General features: G+C 44.3%; 2 protein-coding genes across 3 annotated transcripts in view; one reads left to right on the plus strand and one right to left on the minus strand.

Moving 5' to 3' along the window:
• The window catches only part of ints14 (integrator complex subunit 14), a 47383-nt gene extending 34453 nt beyond the window's left edge, over positions 1-12930 (plus strand). Inside the window, exons 6-12 of one of the 2 annotated variants that reach the window (XM_045706272.1) lie at positions 2820-2962; positions 7001-7093; positions 7408-7552; positions 10018-10151; positions 10228-10346; positions 11860-11925; positions 12588-12929. In XM_045706272.1, the coding sequence (XP_045562228.1) occupies positions 2820-2962; positions 7001-7093; positions 7408-7552; positions 10018-10151; positions 10228-10346; positions 11860-11925; positions 12588-12836 (949 nt within the window). In that variant the 3' untranslated portion in view covers positions 12837-12929. Of the gene's footprint in view, positions 1-2819; positions 2963-7000; positions 7094-7407; positions 7553-10017; positions 10152-10227; positions 10347-11859; positions 11926-12587 lie in introns of both variants that reach the window. The other variant, XM_045706273.1, reaches the window with a different exon arrangement.
• A 1969-nt stretch (positions 12931-14899) lies between these two features.
• hacd3 (3-hydroxyacyl-CoA dehydratase 3) overlaps positions 14900-17217 on the minus strand; it is a 79553-nt gene continuing 77235 nt past the window's right edge. The window contains 1 exon segment of the mRNA NM_001146452.1: positions 14900-15291. Within this exon segment, the coding sequence (NP_001139924.1) occupies positions 15215-15291 (77 nt within the window). The 3' untranslated portion in view covers positions 14900-15214.

Genomic DNA, 17217 nt, shown 5'->3' on the forward strand with positions numbered 1-17217 from the left:
GGCCTGGAGATAGAAGCTGTTTAACAGTCTGATGGTCTGGAGATAGAAGCTGTTTAACAGTCTGATGGCCTGGAGATAGAAGCTGTTTAACAGTCTGATGGCCTGGAGATAGAAGCTGTTTAACAGTCTGATGGCCTGGAGATAGAAGCTGTTTATCAGTCTGATGGCCTGGAGATAGAAGCTGTTTATCAGTCTGATGGCCTGGAGATAGAAGCTGTTTAACAGTCTGATGGTCTGGAGATAGAAGCTGTTTATCAGTCTGATGGCCTGGAGATAGAAGCTGTTTACCAGTCTGATGGCCTGGAGATAGAAGCTGTTTATCAGTCTGATGGCCTGGAGATAGAAGCTGTTTACCAGTCTGATGGCCTGGAGATAGAAGCTGTTTACCAGTCTGATGGTCTGGAGATAGAAGCTGTTTACCAGTCTGATGGCCTGGAGATAGAAGCTGTTTAACAGTCTGATGGTCTGGAGATAGAAGCTGTTTAACAGTCTGATGGTCTGGAGATAGAAGCTGTTTATCAGTCTGATGGCCTGGAGATAGAAGCTGTTTACCAGTCTGATGGCCTGGAGATAGAAGCTGTTTACCAGTCTGATGGCCTGGAGATAGAAGCTGTTTAACAGTCTGATGGTCTGGAGATAGAAGCTGTTTACCAGTCTGATGGTCTGGAGATAGAAGCTGTTTATCAGTCTGATGGTCTGGAGATAGAAGCTGTTTAACAGTCTGATGGCCTGGAGATAGAAGCTGTTTAACAGTCTGATGGCCTGGAGATAGAAGCTGTTTACCAGTCTGATGGCCTGGAGATAGAAGCTGTTTACCAGTCTGATGGCCTGGAGATAGAAGCTGTTTACCAGTCTGATGGCCTGGAGATAGAAGCTGTTTACCAGTCTGATGGCCTGGAGATAGAAGCTGTTTATCAGTCTGATGGTCTGGAGATAGAAGCTGTTTATCAGTCTGATGGCATGGAGATAGAAGCTGTTTATCAGTCTGATGGCCTGGAGATAGAAGCTGTTTACCAGTCTGATGGCCTGGAGATAGAAGCTGTTTAACAGTCTGATGGCCTGGAGATAGAAGCTGTTTATCAGTCTGATGGTCTGGAGATAGAAGCTGTTTACCAGTCTGATGGCCTGGAGATAGAAGCTGTTTAACAGTCTGATGGCCTGGAGATAGAAGCTGTTTAACAGTCTGATGGTCTGGAGATAGAAGCTGTTTATCAGTCTGATGGCCTGGAGATAGAAGCTGTTTATCAGTCTGATGGTCTGGAGATAGAAGCTGTTTACCAGTCTGATGGTCTGGAGATAGAAGCTGTTTACCAGTCTGATGGCCTGGAGATAGAAGCTGTTTACCAGTCTGATGGTCTGGAGATAGAAGCTGTTTATCAGTCTGATGGTCTGGAGATAGAAGCTGTTTATCAGTCTGATGGTCTGGAGATAGAAGCTGTTTATCAGTCTGATGGCTTGGAGATAGAAGCTGTTTACCAGTCTGATGGCCTGGAGATAGAAGCTGTTTACCAGTCTGATGGCCTGGAGATAGAAGCTGTTTACCAGTCTGATGGTCTGGAGATAGAAGCTGTTTACCAGTCTGATCGCCTGGAGATAGAAGCTGTTTACCAGTCTGATGGTCTGGAGATAGAAGCTGTTTACCAGTCTGATGGTCTGGAGATAGAAGCTGTTTATCAGTCTGATGGTCTGGAGATAGAAGCTGTTTATCAGTCTGATGGCCTGGAGATAGAAGCTGTTTACCAGTCTGATGGCCTGGAGATAGAAGCTGTTTACCAGTCTGATGGCCTGGAGATAGAAGCTGTTTACCAGTCTGATGGTCTGGAGATAGAAGCTGTTTATCAGTCTGATGGCCTGGAGATAGAAGCTGTTTATCAGTCTGATGGCCTGGAGATAGAAGCTGTTTATCAGTCTGATGGCCTGGAGATAGAAGCTGTTTAACAGTCTGATGGCCTGGAGATAGAAGCTGTTTATCAGTCTGATGGCCTGGAGATAGAAGCTGTTTACCAGTCTGATGGCCTGGAGATAGAAGCTGTTTATCAGTCTGATGGCCTGGAGATAGAAGCTGTTTACCAGTCTGATGGCCTGGAGATAGAAGCTGTTTACCAGTCTGATGGTCTGGAGATAGAAGCTGTTTACCAGTCTGATGGCCTGGAGATAGAAGCTGTTTAACAGTCTGATGGTCTGGAGATAGAAGCTGTTTAACAGTCTGATGGTCTGGAGATAGAAGCTGTTTATCAGTCTCTCGGTCCCCAGCTTTGATGCACCTGTACTGACCTCTCCTTCTGGATGTGATGCGATCATTTCCAATGGTAATGATGTTCACTGATTTGGCTGATTTTTTTATATATATTTTATATTGTCAGTTGAGTTGAATCAACAAATCACAGCACATTTTCATGGGTACACTTCCTGCTTTTAACTTCCTGCTTTTAACTTCCTGCTTTTGCTTCTATGGGTACTTCTATAGGCGAAGAGAAAATGTTTTTTAAAATAAAAGTTACACAAGTATTGCATTTTCTTGCTATTCGAACGGTTTATTACCGTTTGGCTGGCCAATAACTGTCATCCGAAATTCCATTAACGTCACATCCCAAGCTCGTTCTTTCTCTCGGCTTGTGTTTCCCCATAATGGTCAAACTGATCTGTCTGTCCAGGAGTCTGACAGATGAGGCCTACTCTCCGTTCCCTGCCGCGCTGCGTGTTGTTGTTTTACACACGGTGTGTGTGTGTGTGTGTGTGTGTGTGTGTGTGTGTGTGTGTGTGTGTGTGTGTGTGTGTGTGTGTGTGTGTGTGTGTGTGTGTGTGTGTGTGTGTTCCAGGCGTCTGATAGATGCCGCCTACTCTCCGTTCCCTGCTGTACTGCGTTGTGGGAACCTGGCTTCTGATGTCCAGGTGTTTCCCAGACCTGAGCCCGTCTTCCTGGATGAAGAAATCGACCCAATGCCACGACACATCCTCACAGGTACCTAACAGGCTCTAAATGATATCCCATCATGCAGTACCACCTAACAGACTCTCTAAATGATATCCCATCATGCAGTACCACCTAACAGACTCTCTAAATGATATCCCATCATGCAGTACCACCTAACAGACTCTCTAAATGATATCCCATCATGCAGTACCACCTAACAGACTCTCTAAATGATATCCCATCATGCAGTACCACCTAACAGACTCTCTAAATGATATCCCATCATGCAGTACCACCTAACAGACTCTCTAAATGATATCCCATCATGCAGTACCACCTAACAGACTCTCTAAATGATATCCCATCATGCAGTACCACCTAACAGGCTCTAAATGATATCCCATCATGCAGTACCACCTAACAGACTCTCTAAATGATATCCCATCATGCAGTACCACCTAACAGACTCTCTAAATGATATCCCATCATGCAGTACCACCTAACGGACTCTCTAAATGATATCCCATCATGCAGTACCACCTAACAGACTCTCTAAATGATATCCCATCATGCAGTACCACCTAACAGACTCTCTAAATGATATCCCATCATGCAGTACCACCTAACAGACTCTCTAAATGATATCCCATCATGCAGTACCACCTAACGGACTCTCTAAATGATATCCCATCATGCAGTACCACCTAACGGACTCTCTAAATGATATCCCATCATGCAGTACCACCTAACGGACTCTCTAAATGATATCCCATCATGCAGTACCACCTAACGGACTCTCTAAATGATATCCCATCATGCAGTACCACCTAACAGACTCTCTAAATGATATCCCATCATGCAGTACCACCTAACGGACTCTCTAAATGATATCCCATCATGCAGTACCACCTAACGGACTCTCTAAATGATATCCCATCATGCAGTACCACCTAACGGACTCTCTAAATGATATCCCATCATGCAGTACCACCTAACGGACTCTCTAAATGATATCCCATCATGCAGTACCACCTAACGGACTCTCTAAATGATATCCCATCATGCAGTACCACCTAACGGACTCTCTAAATGATATCCCATCATGCAGTACCACCTAACGGACTCTCTAAATGATATCCCATCATGCAGTACCACCTAACGGACTCTCTAAATGATATCCCATCATGCAGTACCACCTAACGGACTCTCTAAATGATATCCCATCATGCAGTACCACCTAACGGACTCTCTAAATGATATCCCATCATGCAGTACCACCTAACGGACTCTCTAAATGATATCCCATCATGCAGTACCACCTAACGGACTCTCTAAATGATATCCCATCATGCAGTACCACCTAACGGACTCTCTAAATGATATCCCATCATGCAGTACCACCTAACGGACTCTCTAAATGATATCCCATCATGCAGTACCACCTAACGGACTCTCTAAATGATATCCCATCATGCAGTACCACCTAACGGACTCTCTAAATGATATCCCATCATGCAGTACCACCTAACGGACTCTCTAAATGATATCCCATCATGCAGTACCACCTAACGGACTCTCTAAATGATATCCCATCATGCAGTACCACCTAACGGACTCTCTAAATGATATCCCATCATGCAGTACCACCTAACGGACTCTCTAAATGATATCCCATCATGCAGTACCACCTAACGGACTCTCTAAATGATATCCCATCATGCAGTACCACCTAACAGACTCTCTAAATGATATCCCATCATGCAGTACCACCTAACGGACTCTCTAAATGATATCCCATCATGCAGTACCACCTAACAGACTCTCTAAATGATATCCCATCATGCAGTACCACCTAACAGACTCTCTAAATGATATCCCATCATGCAGTACCACCTAACAGACTCTCTAAATGATATCCCAAGCACTCCACAAATAAGTCATGTATGGTGGCCAGAAGGAAGCCATTACTCAAGAAAGTGAACCTTGAATCCCTTTTTGAAGTATGCAAAAAAAACTCAGGAGATTCTGTAGCAGCCATGTTACAAAACGTTTTGTGGTCTGACAAAACAAAAATGTTACTTTTTGACCTAAATGCAAAGCGTTACTTTTGGCGCAAACCCAACAAGGCTCATCAACCAAAGAACGCCGTCCTTACTGTGAAGCGTGGTGGTGGCAGCATGGTATGAAGCATGGTGGTGGCAGCATCATGTTATACGTGGCACATCACTTCTACTGTGAAGCATGGTGGTGGCAGCATCATGTTATACGTGGCACATCACCACTACTGTGAAGCATGGTGGTGGCAGCATCATGTTATACATGGCACATCACCACTACTGTGAAGCATGGTGGTGGCAGCATCATGTTATACATGGCACATCACCACTACTGTGAAGCATGGTGGTGGCAGCATCATGTTATACGTGGCACATCACCACTACTGTGAAGCATGGTGGTGGCAGCATCATGTTATACATGGCACATCACCACTACTGTGAAGCATGGTGGTGGCGGCATCGTGTTAAACATGTTACCAGGATAGAAGGGAAAATGAATGGTGCAACATACAGAAAAGTCCTTGAAAAAAAAAGCGAACACTTCCAGCATGCCGATGAGCCGAAGTCAGTGGAGAGAGGCCCAGTCAGAGCTCTGACCTCCACCCAGTCAGTGGAGAGAGGCCCAGTCAGAGCTCTGACCTCCACCCGGTCGGTGGAGAGGGGCCCAGTCAGAGCTCTGACCTCCACCCAGTCAGTGGAGAGGCCCAGTCAGAGCTCTGACCTCCACCCGGTCGGTGGAGAGGGGCCCAGTCAGAGCTCTGACCTCCACTCGGTCGGTGGAGAGGGGCCCAGCCAGAGCTCTGACCTCCACCGGTCGGTGGAGAGGCCCAGTCAGAGCTCTGACCTCCACCCGGTCGGTGGAGAGGCCCAGTCAGAGCTGACCTACCCGGTCGGTGGAGAGGGGCCCAGTCAGAGCTCTGACCTCCACCCAGTCGGTGGAGAGGGGCCCAGTCAGGCTCTGACCTCCACCCGGTCGGTGGAGAGGGGCCCAGTCAGAGCTCTGACCTCCACCCGGTCGGTGGAGAGGGGCCCAGTCAGAGCTCTGACCTCCACCCGGTCGGTGGAGAGGGGCCCAGTCAGAGCTCTGACCTCCACCCGGTCGGTGGAGAGGCCAGTCAGCCTGACCTCCACGGTCGGTGGAGAGGGGCCCAGTCAGAGCTCTGACCTCCACCCGTCGGTGGAGAGGGGCCCAGTCAGAGCTCTGACCTCCACCCGGTCGGTGGAGAGGGGCCCAGTCAGAGCTCTGATCTCCACCCAGTCGGTGGAGAGAGTCCCAGTCAGTGGAGAGGCCCAGTCAGAGCTCTGACCTCAATCCAATCAAACATTTTTTTTGCCATGACTTAACGTTTGCTGTCCGTCAACGCTTCCCAAGAAACTTGAGAGTTTGAACAGTTTTTTGTAAAAAATAATTACCAAATCTAGGTGTGCAAAGTTGGTAACGACCTATCCCAGCAACTGTAATGGCTGACCAAAGATGCTTCCACCAAGTCTTATCTAAGGCGAGGTTAAGAATGATTCAATTGTGTTTTTGGTGTGTAGATTAGTGGCAAAGTTCTTATTTAAATGCATGAAACTCTTGAGTCACTGTCACAACAAAATGTGAACAGAAGTTCAAAGGTTTATAGACTTTCTATAGACGCTGTATGTTCTTTACCAGCCCAGTCACCTGACTTAGTCTCCTTCACTACCGGCCCAGTCACCTGACTTAGTCTCCTTCACTACCGGCCCAGTCACCTGACTTAGTCTCCTTCACTACCGGCCCAGTCACCTGACTTAGTCTCCTTCACTACCGGCCCAGTCACCTGACTTAGTCTCCTTCACTACCGGCCCAGTCACCTGACTTAGTCTCCTTCACTACCGGCCCAGTCACCTGACTTAGTCTCCTTCACATTTTCTTCGATGACTTGATGAACTATCCCAGTTAATTGATTTTAGATGTGTTTTATTGTATGTTGTGTATACTGACATTCCACTTCAAGCTGTCCATTTGTATACATCAAGTAAAAGTAAGTGCCAAACTGTATTCCAGATCTGGAGATAGTTGGTTTTATAGAGATAGGAGACATCTCCAGTCCTCCTGTCATGTCCAGACACCTGGTCCTGCCTATCGCTGTCAATAAAGGTTAGTTACCGCTTCTAATCTGTGCCTTTTAACTAATACCAAACGTAGTGTTCTAGTCTTCTAGAATATCCTTCTAAATTACTGTTGTCATGTTCTAAAATAGTTTTTATATATTCTAAAAGACTGTTCTAATGTTCTAAATGAGTGTTCTAAAAGACTGTTCTAATGTTCTAAATGAGTGTTCTAAAAGACTGTTCTAATGTTCTAAATGAGTGTTCTAATGTTCTAAATGAGTGTTCTAATGTTCTAAATGAGTGTTCTAATGTTCTAAAACGAGTGTTCTAATGAGTTTATTGTTGTGTTCTTGGTTCCAGAGGTGGATGATGTGGGTCCAGGAACCACAGAGGAGCCAGAGGAGGAGACATCAGCCAACCAGCAGGCAGGGAAGGTCCCCAACTTCTGTGTCCTACTCCATGGCAGTCTGAAGGTAGAGGGCATGGTGGCGCTGGTGCAGCTGGGGTAAGATAGTACTACGTTCTGTTATAACATGTTATAAAGGTTCATAACATGTTTATAACATGTTATAAAGGTAGAGGGCATGGTGTCTGGTACAGCTGGGGAAAGATAGTACTACATTCTAACACATTATAAAGGTTCATAACATGCTTATAGCATGTCTGGTACAGCTGGAGTAAGATAGTACTACGTTCTGTTATAACATGTTATAAAGGTTCATAACATGTTTATAGCATGTTATAAGGGTAGAGGGCATTGTGTCTGGTACAGCTGGGGTAAGATAGTACTACGTTCTGTTATAACATGTTATAAAGGTTCATAACATGTTTATAACATGTTATAAAGGTAGAGGGCATGGTGCCTGGTACAGCTGGGGTAAGATAGTACTACGTTCTGTTATAACATGTTATAAAGGTAGAGGGCATTGTGTCTCTGGTACAGCTGGGGTAAGATAGCACTACGTTCTGTTATAGCATGTTATAAAGGTAGGGGGCATGGTGTCTGGTACAGCTGGGGTAAGATAGTACTACGTTCTGTTATAACATGTTATAAAGGTTCATAACATGTTTATAGTATGTTATAAAGGTAGAGGGCATGGTGTCTCTGGTACAGCTGGGGTAAGATAGTACTATGTTCTGTTATAACATGTTATAAAGGTTCATAACATGCTTATAGCATGTTATAAAGGTAGAGGGCATAGTGTCTCTGGTACAGCTGGGGTAAGATAGTACTACGTTCTGTTATAACATGTTATAAAGGTAGAGGGCTTGGTGTCTCTGGTACAGCTGGGGTAAGATAGTACTACGTTCTGTTATAACATGTTATAAAGGTAGAGGGCATTGTGTCTCTGGTACAGCTGGGGTAAGATAGCACTACGTTCTGTTATAACATGTTATAAAGGTAGAGGGCATGGTGTCTCTGGTACAGCTGGGGTAAGATAGTACTACGTTCTGTTATAACACGTTATAAAGGTTCATAACATGTTTATAGCATGTTATAAAGGTAGGGGGCATGGTGTCTCTGGTACAGCTGGGGTAAGATAGTACTACGTTCTAACACATTATAAAGGTTCATAACATGCTTATAGCATGTCTGGTACAGCTGGGGTAAGATGGTACTACGTTCTAACACATTATAAAGGTTCATAACATGCTTATAGCATGTCTGGTACAGCTGGGGTAAGATAGTACTACGTTCTAACACATTATAAAGGTTCATAACATGCTTATAGCATGTTATAAAGGTAGAGGGCATGGTGTCTGGTACAGCTGGGGTAAGATAGTACTACGTTCTGTTATAACATGTTATAAAGGTAGAGGGCATGGTGTCTGGTACAGCTGGGGTAAGATAGCACTACGTTCTGTTATAACATGTTATAAAGGTAGGGGGCATGGTGTCTGGTACAGCTGGGGTAAGATAGCACTACGTTCTGTTATAACATGTTATAAAGGTAGAGGGCATGGTGTCTGGTACAGCTGGGGTAAGATAGCACTACGTTCTGTTATAACATGTTATAAAGGTAGAGGGCATGGTGTCTCTGGTACAGCTGGGGTAAGATGGTACTATGTTCTGTTATAACATGTTATAAAGGTAGAGGGCATAGTGTCTCTGGTACAGCTGGGGTAAGATAGCACTACGTTCTGTTATAACATGTTATAAAGGTAGAGGGCATGGTGTCTGGTACAGCTGGGGTAAGATAGCACTACGTTCTGTTATAACATGTTATAAAGGTAGAGGGCATGGTGTCTGGTACAGCTGGGGTAAGATAGCACTACGTTCTGTTATAACATGTTATAAAGGTAGAGGGCATGGTGTCTCTGGTACAGCTGGGGTAAGATGGTACTATGTTCTGTTATAACATGTTATAAAGGTTCATAACATGTTTATAGCATGTTATAAAGGTAGAGGGCATGGTGTCTCTGGTACAGCTGGGGTAAGAGTACTACGTTCTGTTATAACATGTTATACAGGTTCATAACATGCTTATAACATGTTATAAAGGTTCATAACATGCTTATAGCATGCTATAAAGGTAGAGGGCATGGTGGCGCTGGGTAAGATAATGTGTTATTCTATTCTCTCTCAATTCAATTTGCTTTATTGGAGATTTACAATATTAACATAATTAGAATGATAATAATCAAAATTGTCAAGGGGACAACAGTAACAACAATAACCAAGGGTCAAAATAACCAACACATTGAACAATAACAATAAGCATACAGTAGAGGACATGTGCAGGTTTATTGGTCTGTCAGACACTGTCCCTCATCTTATGGCAGGCAGCAATGTAGTGCGCTGCCAACCCACAGCTCTCTGCGTCCTCCCCCAACAGGACGGGTAGCCTGTCCTCATCAGAGAGGTCTTTGAAACCTTGAATAAGGGTTTCAAATTTTGGGGAAACGACACTCTGTTAATTGTTTACACATTTTTTTTTGTTGACATTTTCTCTCTCTCTCTCTCTCTAGCCCAGAGTGGTATGGTATGCTGTACTCCCAGGCAGACAGCAAGAAGAAATCTAATCTCATGATGTCTCTGTTTGAGCCTGGACCTGAGCCTTTACCCTGGCTGGGCAAGGTGTCGCAGCTTGGGCCTATATCAGGTAGCTTTATCAAACGATTCATTAGAGTTCTACCACCTGACAACGGTAGCTTGTTACCGTACCTCCTCTCTTTCAGATGCAGCTGAGAACCCGTACGGTGAGGATGACAGTAAGAGTCCTTTCCCTCTGCAGCCTAAGGTCAAACGCAGCTACGCTCAGAACGTCACTGTCTGGATCAAAGCTAGCGGACTGCAGGTACAGATAACGGGCTGCAGAAATAGAAGCTAGCGGACTGCGGGTACAGATAACGGGCTGTAGAAATAGAAGCTAGCGGACTGCGGGTACAGATAACGGGTTGTAGAAATAGAAGCTAGCGGACTGCAGGTACAGATAACGGGTTGTAGAAATAGAAGCTAGCGGACTGCGGGTACAGATAACGGGCTGCAGAAATAGAAGCTAGCGGACTGCAGGTACAGATAACGGGTTGTAGAAATAGAAGCTAGCGGACTGCGGGTACAGATAACGGGCTGTAGAAATAGAAGCTAGCGGACTGCGGGTACAGATAACGGGCTGTAGAAATAGAAGCTAGCGGACTGCGGGTACAGATAACGGGCTGCAGAAATAGAAGCTAGCGGACTGCGGGTACAGATAACGGGCTGCAGAAATAGAAGCTAGCGGACTGCGGGTACAGATAACGGGCTGTAGAAATAGAAGCTAGCGGACTGCGGGTACAGATAACGGGCTGCAGAAATAGAAGCTAGCGGACTGCGGGTACAGATAACGGGCTGTAGAAATAGAAGCTAGCGGACTGCGGGTACAGATAACGGGCTGTAGAAATAGAAGCTAGCGGACTGCAGGTACAGCTAACGGGCTGTAGAAATAGAAGCTAGCGGACTGCGGGTACAGATAACGGGTTGTAGAAATAGAAGCTAGCGGACTGCGGGTACAGATAACGGGTTGTAGAAATAGAAGCTAGCGGACTGCGGGTACAGATAACGGGTTGTAGAAATAGAAGCTAGCGGACTGCGGGTACAGATAACGGGCTGTAGAAATAGAAGCTAGCGGACTGCGGGTACAGATAACGGGCTGCAGAAATAGAAGCTAGCGGACTGCGGGTACAGATAACGGGCTGCAGAAATAGAAGCTAGCGGACTGCGGGTACAGATAACGGGCTGCAGAAATAGAAGCTAGCGGACTGCGGGTACAGATAACGGGCTGTAGAAATAGAAGCTAGCGGACTGCGGGTACAGATAACGGGTTGTAGAAATAGAAGCTAGCGGACTGCGGGTACAGATAACGGGCTGTAGAAATAGAAGCTAGCGGACTGCGGGTACAGATAACGGGCTGCAGAAATAGAAGCTAGCGGACTGCGGGTACAGATAACGGGCTGCAGAAATAGAAGCTAGCGGACTGCGGGTACAGATAACGGGCTGTAGAAATAGAAGCTAGCGGACTGCGGGTACAGATAACGGGCTGCAGAAATAGAAGCTAGCGGACTGCGGGTACAGATAACGGGCTGTAGAAATAGAAGCTAGCGGACTGCGGGTACAGATAACGGGCTGCAGAAATAGAAGCTAGCGGACTGCGGGTACAGATAACGGGCTGTAGAAATAGAAGCTAGCGGACTGCGGGTACAGATAACGGCCTCCTGATAGCCGAGTGGTATTTATGAAAGACCGTGATTGGAGATGTGTTAAGGCCTCACTGTAAAGGACTATGTTGATTGGTTGAGAGGTGTTTGACTTCCTGTGTGTCAACCAATCAACAGACTGATGTGCAGAAGATCCTGAGGAACGCCCGGAAACTGCCAGAGAAGACCCAGACCTTCTACAAGGTAGTCACTGTCTGAGACACATACAAACAAACACACAAGGTAATATTCACCAGAGAGAAAGTTCTGGGATGGATAGTTAAGTTTTCCTGATTAAACCTGGGTCATGTTCAGTCGGCATAAAATGGTCGCAAACATGGAGGTAGAATCGTTTCATTTTCCGTTGCAAAACATTTTACAACGTTTTGATGTTGTGCGCTAATGAACACAATCCTGGTTCTGACCGCCGGCCCGCCGTCTCGTTCATTTGGTATAGAAAATTCTCGTGACACCTTGAAATACATCCACAGGTACATCTCCAATTGACTCAAATGTTGTCAATTAGCCTATCAGATGCTTCTAAAGCCATGACATCATTTTCTGGAATTTTCCAAGCTGTTTAAAGGCACAGTCAACTTAGTGTGTGTAAACTTCTGACCCACTGGAATTGTGATACAGTGAAATAATCTGTCTGTAAAGAAATGTTGGAAAAATTACTTGTGTCATGCACAAAGTAGATGTCCTAACCGACTTGCCAAAACTATAGTTTGTTAACAAGAAATTTGCGGAGTGGTTGAAAAACGAGTTTTAATGACTCCAACCTAAATGTATCTAAACTTCCGACTTCAACTGTACTTGGTGAATAAAAGTGTATTTATTTAGTTGTGTGTCTGTCTCCTCACCAGGAGCTGAACCGTCTACGAAAAGCAGCGCTGGCCTTTGGTTTCTGGGAGCTGCTGAAGGGAGTTGCAGAGCTCTTAGAGAGGGAGTGTACTCTGCTGCCAGACACAGCCCACCCTGACGCTGCCTTCCAGCTATCACACGCTGCCAAGCAGCTGAAACTAGCCTCCACAGGAGACTCCCAGTACGCTGCCTTCGATCAGAACATCAACCCCATGCACACCGACTTCTCTGGGGGAGGAGCTGGTATGTAGAGGAAGGAGAGAGAGGAAGGAGAGAGAGGAAGGAGAGAGAGGAAGGAGAGAGAGGAAGGAGGGAGAGAGAGAGAGAGAGGAAGGAGAGAGAGGAAGAGAGAGAGGAAGGAGAGAGAGGAAGGAGAGAGAGGAAGGAGAGAGAGGAAGGAGGGAGAGAGAGAGGAAGAAGGGAGAGAGAAGAAGGAAGGAGAGAGAGGAAGGAGGGAGAGAGAGAGAGAGAGGAAGGAGGGAGAGAGAGAGAGAGAGGAAGGAGGAGAGAGAGAGAGGAAGGAGGGAGAGAGAGAGGAAGGAGGGAGAGAGAGGAAGGAGAGAGAGAGAGAGAGGAAGGAGGGAGAGAGAGGAAGGAGAGAGAGTGAGAGAGGAAGGAGAGAGAGAGAGGGAGGAAGGAGAGAGATAGGGAGGAAGGAGAGAGAGAGAGGGAGGAAGGAGAGAGAGAGGGAGGAAGGAAGGAGAGAGAGATAGGGAGGAGGGGGAGAGAGAGGGAGGAAGGAGAGGGAGGAAGGAGAGAGAGAGAGAGGGAGGAAGGAGAGAGAGGAAGGAGAGAGAGGAAGGAGAGAGAGAGGAAGGAGAGAGAGGAAGGAGAGAGAGGAAGGAGGGAGAGAGAGAGGAAGAAGGGAGAGAGAAGAAGGAAGGAGAGAGAGGAAGGAGGGAGAGAGAGAGAGAGAGGAAGGAGGGAGAGAGAGAGAGGAAGGAGGGAGAGAGAGAGAGGAAGGAGGGAGAGAGAGGAAGGAGAGAGAGTGAGAGAGGAAGGAGAGAGAGATAGGGAGGAAGGAGAGAGATAGGGAGGAAGGAGAGAGAGAGAGGGAGGAAGGAGAGAGATAGGGAGGAAGGAGAGAGAGATAGGGAGGAAGGGGAGAGAGAGAGAGAGGGAGAGAGAGAGAGGGAGGAAGGAGAGGGAGGAAGGAGAGAGAGAGAGAGGGAGGAAGGAGAGAGAGAGAGAGGGAGGAAGGAGAGAGAGAGAGAGGGAGGAAGGAGAGAGAGAGAGGGAGGAAGGAGAGAGAGGGAGGAAGGAGAGAGAGGGAGGAAGGAGAGAGAGAGAGGGGGAGGAAGGAGAGAGAGAGAGAGGGAGGAAGGAGAGAGAGAGAGGGGGAGGAAGGAGAGAGAGAGAGAGAGGAGAGAGAGCTTCTGAAATGGCACCCTATTCCCTGCCCTCGTATCTGGACTTCAGAGATGTTGACTGATTTCAAACTGCCATTACAGCTTTGTAAGTGTTGTCAAAATATGTTTAGTTGCTCAGTGAAACTCCATATTTGGTGAGTAACTATTTTAATTTACTCCCGTTTTACAGCCGGTATGTAATTCCAGAAAATATCTAAATAAAAATGTACAAGCAACCGGGGGGGAAAAAAACCCTCTTTGGCATCTCGTTCACTCACGTCCAAGTCAGAAGTCTACAACAGCTGGAGCTGCCAAAGAGGCCCCCCGTTTGCTTGTACATTTATATTTAGACCTGATTTTGAAATAATAAAAAACGACATACCGTAGTTCAAACTTCATATTTGTTGAGTAACGACTGTTTATTTGGACGTAATGCTTGCAGAGATGTCTAATAATGACAGTTTGAATCTGAGTTTCCTGGGTTGTTAGAGAGGAGAATCGTCAGGATCAATATCACTAAAGTCCTGATACTGGGGGACATATTCCCTATATATCCCTATAGGACCCTGGTCTAAAGTAGTGCACTATATAGGGAATAGGGTGCCATAGGGCCCTGGTCTAAAGTAGTGTACTATATAGGGTGCCATAGGGCTCTGGTCTAAAGTAGTGTACTATATATAGGGAATAGGGTGCCATAGGGCCCTGGTCTAAAGTAGTGCACTATATAGGGAATAGGGTGCTGTTTCAGACTATAAGAATGAAGCTCTCTGGTTCACCAACTGTTAACTCAATGCTTAAGGCCTATGGCTTCACATGTGTTTTTGACCTGTTTTGTACATATCGTTTTTATAACTTTTTCCTAAATGAATAAATGGAAAAAAAAGGGTTTCTTTTTTTCCTCCCTCCTAATCGCCGTGTCAACGATGAGTATTTTTTTTAAAATTAATTTTACACAATTTACCCAGGAAGTGAAACTGTTCATTTTTATTCAGTATATTAATTGACATGACAAAAAAAAAAACATCTTTATGTGACTTTTCCTGAGGAAGTTTGTTAGCAGGATGACTTTCAGAAACACCCGGAAGATATCATACTGTTATTATCAACTACAAACTGAAAATACAAGACGAGGGTTGCAAAAATTCCAAGGTTTTTTTCCTAACTGGGACTTCTGGAAATGTTGAGAAAGTTACTGGAATATTTAGTCACCCTAGATGAGATGATGGGAACAGACAGGAGGTGTATTTTGAGAAAAGATGTTGGAAGATCAAAAAATGACGTCAGTTAGATTTCCTCTTCCTGGTCCGGAACTTCTTCCTCCTCTGCTTGTACAGGTGGCGGAAATTGATGAGAAGCCCTGCAACACAACACACAATATTGTTAGGTCACAAGTTAATAAACACTTTAAATATGAGGCGTCCATCTTTATATATATGAGGCGTCCATCTTTATATATATGAGGCGTCCATCTTTATATATATGAGGGGTCCATCTTTATATATATGAGGCGTCCATCTTTATATATATGAGGCGTCCATCTTTATATATATAGGCATCTATATATATATGAGGCGCCACTATATATATATATGAGGCGTCCATCTTTATATATATGAGGCGTCCATCTTTATATATATGAGGCGTCCATCTTTATATATATGAGGCGTCCATCTTTATATATATGAGGCGTCCATCTTTATATATATGAGGCGTCCATCTTTATATATATAGGTATATATATATATATATGAGGCGTCCATCTTTATATATATGAGGCGTCCATCTTTATATATATATGAGGCGTCCATCTTTATATATATATGAGGCGTCCATCTTTATATATATATGAGGCGTCCATCTTTATATATATATATGAGGCGTCCATCTTTATATATATGAGGCGTCCATCTTTATATATATGAGGCGTCCATCTTTATATATATGAGGCGTCCATCTTTATATATATGGCGTCCATCTTTATATATATTATATGAGGGGTCCATCTTTATATATATGAGGCGTCCATCTTTATATATATGAGGCGTCCATCTTTATATATATGAGGCGTCCATCTTTATATATATGAGGCGTCCATCTTTATATATAGTATATATATGAGGGCGTCCATCTTTATATATATGAGGCGTCCATCTTTATATATATGAGGCGTCCATCTTTATATATATGAGGCGTCCATCTTTTTATATATATATATGAGGCGTCCATCTTTATATATATGAGGCGTCCATCTTTATATATATGAGGCGTCCATCTTTATATATATGAGGCGTCCATCTTTATATATATGAGGCGTCCATCTTTATATATATGAGGCGTCCATCTTTATATATATATATGAGGCGTCCATCTTTATATATATGAGGCGTCCATCTTTATATATATATGAGGCGTCCATCTTTATATATATGAGGCGTCCATCTTTATATATATGAGGCGTCCATCTTTATATATATGAGGCGTCCATCTTTATATATATATATGAGGCGTCCATCTTTATATATATGAGGCGTCCATCTTTATATATATATGAGGCGTCCATCTTTATATATATATGAGGCGTCCATCTTTATATATATGAGGCGTCCATCTTTATATATATAGGCGTCCATCTTTATATATATGAGGCGTCCATCTTTATATATATGAGGCGTCCATCTTTATATATATGAGGCGTCCATCTTTATATATATGAGGCGTCCATCTTTATATATATATGAGGCGTCCATTTTTATATATATTTACATTTATATGAGGGGTCCATCTTTATATATATGAGGCGTCCATCTTTATATATATGAGGCGTCCATCTTTATATATATGGCGTCCATCTTTATATATATGAGGGGTCCATCTTTATATATATGAGGCGTCCATCTTTATATATATGAGGCGTCCATCTTTATATATATGAGGCGTCCATCTTTATATATATGAGGCGTCCATCTTTATATATATATATATATGAGGGGTCCATCTTTATATATATGAGGCGTCCATCTTTATATATATGAGGCGTCCAGCTTTATATATATGAGGCGTCCATCTTTATATATATATATGAGGCGTCCATCTTTATATATATATATGAGGCGTCCATCTTTATATATATGAGGGGTCCATCTTTATATATATGAGGGGTTCATCTTTATATATATGAGGGGTCCATCTTTATATATATGAGGGGTCCATCTTTATATATATATGAGGCGTCCATCTTTATATATATGAGGCGTCCATCTTTATATATATATATGAGGGGTCC

Source organism: Salmo salar, chromosome ssa23 (assembly GCF_905237065.1).
Source record: "Salmo salar chromosome ssa23, Ssal_v3.1, whole genome shotgun sequence".
In the NCBI taxonomy this organism is placed as follows: domain Eukaryota; kingdom Metazoa; phylum Chordata; class Actinopteri; order Salmoniformes; family Salmonidae; genus Salmo; species Salmo salar.